Source organism: Propithecus coquereli, unplaced genomic scaffold, assembly GCF_000956105.1.
Source record: "Propithecus coquereli isolate 6110/MARCELLA unplaced genomic scaffold, Pcoq_1.0 Scaffold64, whole genome shotgun sequence".
NCBI lineage: Eukaryota > Metazoa > Chordata > Mammalia > Primates > Indriidae > Propithecus > Propithecus coquereli.
This window is the reverse complement of record NW_012152396.1, coordinates 3297282-3300163: the sequence shown is the minus strand read 5'-3', so window position 1 is coordinate 3300163 and position 2882 is coordinate 3297282. Positions and strand designations below refer to the sequence as shown.

The window sequence follows — 2882 nt, the reverse complement described above, 5'->3', positions numbered from 1 at the left end:
TTTCATCTATCTCAAAACAATGTATTTTTACAAGCAGGACAAGGTATACACACACACACACAGACACACATACATCTTGTTTTCCATATACATATTCTCTCTCTCTCTGTATATATATACATATATATATATACACACATACACACACACGTGCTTGAGCACATAAACACAGGAGAATGTAGGCTTTATATATTCACAAGTAGGGGAAATTCAACCTAGTTTTTTTTTTTTTGTTTGGTCAACTTATAGGGGTGGCACTGAATCGACAAGACAAGCAACTCAGTTGATCAATGCTCTGATCAAGGATCCAGACAAAGAAATTGATGAACTTATTCCAAAGAATCGTTTGAAAAGCTCCTCAGCAAATTCCAAAATAGGGTCATCAGCACCTACCACCACTGCTGCTAACAGTTCCCTGATGGGAATTAAAATGACGACTGTAGCTCTGTCATCAACATCTCAAACTGCCACAGCACTCACTGTGCCTGCAATTTCTTCTGCATCCACCCACAAAACCATTAAGAACCCAGTGAATAATGTGAGGCCTGGTTTTCCAGTTTCTCTTCCATTAGCATATCCTCCACCACAGTTTGCACATGCTTTGCTTGCTGCTCAGACTTTCCAGCAGATCCGTCCACCAAGGTTGCCCATGACCCACTTTGGAGGTACTTTTCCACCAGCTCAATCCACTTGGGGTCCTTTTCCTGTCAGGCCTTTGAGCCCTGCCAGAGCTACTAACTCGCCTAAGCCTCACATGGTGCCTCGCCATAGCAATCAGAATAGCAGTGGTTCTCAGGTGAATTCAGCAGGTTCTTTAACTTCAAGTCCCACAACTACAACCAGTTCATCAGCTTCAACGGTGCCTGGTACATCTACAAATGGCGGTCCAAGTTCACCTTCTGTTAGAAGGCAGCTTTTTGTCACAGTTGTGAAGACATCCAATGCCACCACCACAACAGTCACAACCACAGCAAGCAACAACAGCACTGCACCCACAAATGCCACATATCCTATGCCTACTGCCAAAGAACACTATCCAGTATCATCCCCATCTTCCCCATCACCGCCAGCCCAGCCAGGAGGGGTTTCTAGAAATAGCCCTTTGGATTGTGGATCAGCATCTCCAAATAAAGGGGCAGCTTCTGAACAGGAAGCAGGTAGTCCACCAGTAGTAGAAACAGCAAACAATAGACCTCCACACAGCAGCAGTTCTTCTGGGAGTTCATCAGTTCATTCAACTCAGCAACAACCTCCGGGATCTGTTTCTCAGGAGCCAAGACCACCTCTTCAGCAGTCTCAGGTTCCTCCCTCGGAAGTGAGAATGACTGTTCCTCCTTTAGCAACAACAAGTTCTGCGCCAGTGGCGGTGCCTTCTACTGCCCCAGTGACTTACCCTATGCCTCAGACACAAATGGGATGCTCTCAGCCTGCTCCTAAAATGGAAACCCCTCCTATTAGACCACCCTCTCATGGCACAACTGCCCCTCACAAGAATCCAGCTCCAGTGCAAAATTCATCTGTTGCAGTCCTCAGTGTCAATCACATTAAAAGACCTCACAGCGTTCCCTCTTCTGTTCAGCTACCTTCAACCTTAAGTACACAAAGTGCTTGTCAGAATTCAGTACATCCAGCAAATAAGCCCGTTGCTCCCAATTTCAGTGCCCCCTTACCATTTGGGCCCTTTAACACATTGTTTGAAAACAGCCCTACTTCTGCTCATGCCTTCTGGGGAGGATCTGTTGTTTCATCTCAGTCAACACCAGAATCTATGCTATCAGGAAAATCCTCGTATTTGCCAAATTCAGATCCTTTACATCAGTCTGATACTTCCAAAGCTCCAGGTTTTAGACCACCATTACAGAGACCCTCTCCAAGTCCCTCAGGTGAGCTTATATTTTCTTAATTCTGGGGTTGCTCATTTATACAGCTGGTGTGAAAATTCTTGGTAATTTTCTAATGTTTTTATTATACGGTGACATGGACAGAGATTGTTGTATTCAGTTACCTCAAATGCTATTTTATTATGTGTGTTTAGTATGGTGGATTTTTTGTTAATCTTTCAAAAGCTACAGTAGATTTTTCTAGAATTACCCATAATTAAGATTTTTTTTAAAATCAGGTATATATTTCTCTCTTGAAATAAAAAAGATCTCTTATGTTTTAATTTAATAAAGTAATGCCACCAAAAGTTTGCTTTTATTAGAAAATCAAAATAGCTAACAGATTTTTAAAATTTGATTTCATTTCTGATTGTCTTTTTTGTTTTTAAAATAATGAAAAAATATAGGGCTACATAGTCTAATATGGTAGCCACTAGCCATGTTTGCTATTTAAATTTAAATTAATGAAAATTAAATAAAATCAAAAATGTATCTTCTCAGTCAAACTAGTCATATTTCAAGTGTTTCGTAAACACCTGTGGCTAGTGGCTACCATATTGGACAGCAAAGATGTAGAACATTTCCATTATCATAGAAAGTTCTATTGGACAACACTGATTTATAGAGGATCTAAAGATATTCTGATTGTAGGCTGTGCTTTTTGTTTGGCTTTTTTCTTTGAAATATTTTTAGATTTATAGGAGAGTTCTTCTATAATTTCCCCAGGTTCCCCTAATGTAAATATCTTATATAACCAGGATATATTTTAAAACTAAGAAATTAATATTGGTAGAGTACTACAAACCTGACTACAAATTTTATGCAGATTTCACCAGTTTTTCCAGAAATGTCCTTTTTCTATTGCAGGATCCAATCCAATATGCCAATTTGCATTTAGAACTATTGCGTTTTAATGTGAGCATTTCAAGTAATAAAAGACAGTCCATGCAAGAGGTTGACACACTGTGGTTACTATGGTGCCTGTTTTTACATTTTTAAATA

At 39.8% G+C, this 2882-nt stretch overlaps 1 protein-coding gene across 1 annotated transcript in view; it reads left to right on the top strand.

Moving 5' to 3' along the window:
- Positions 1-2882, top strand: part of ANKRD17 (ankyrin repeat domain 17) — a 123206-nt gene that overhangs the window by 84797 nt on the left and 35527 nt on the right. Inside the window, exon 25 of the mRNA XM_012659838.1 lies at positions 250-1883. Coding sequence (XP_012515292.1) covers positions 250-1883 — 1634 coding nt within the window. The remainder of the gene's footprint in view (positions 1-249; positions 1884-2882) is intronic.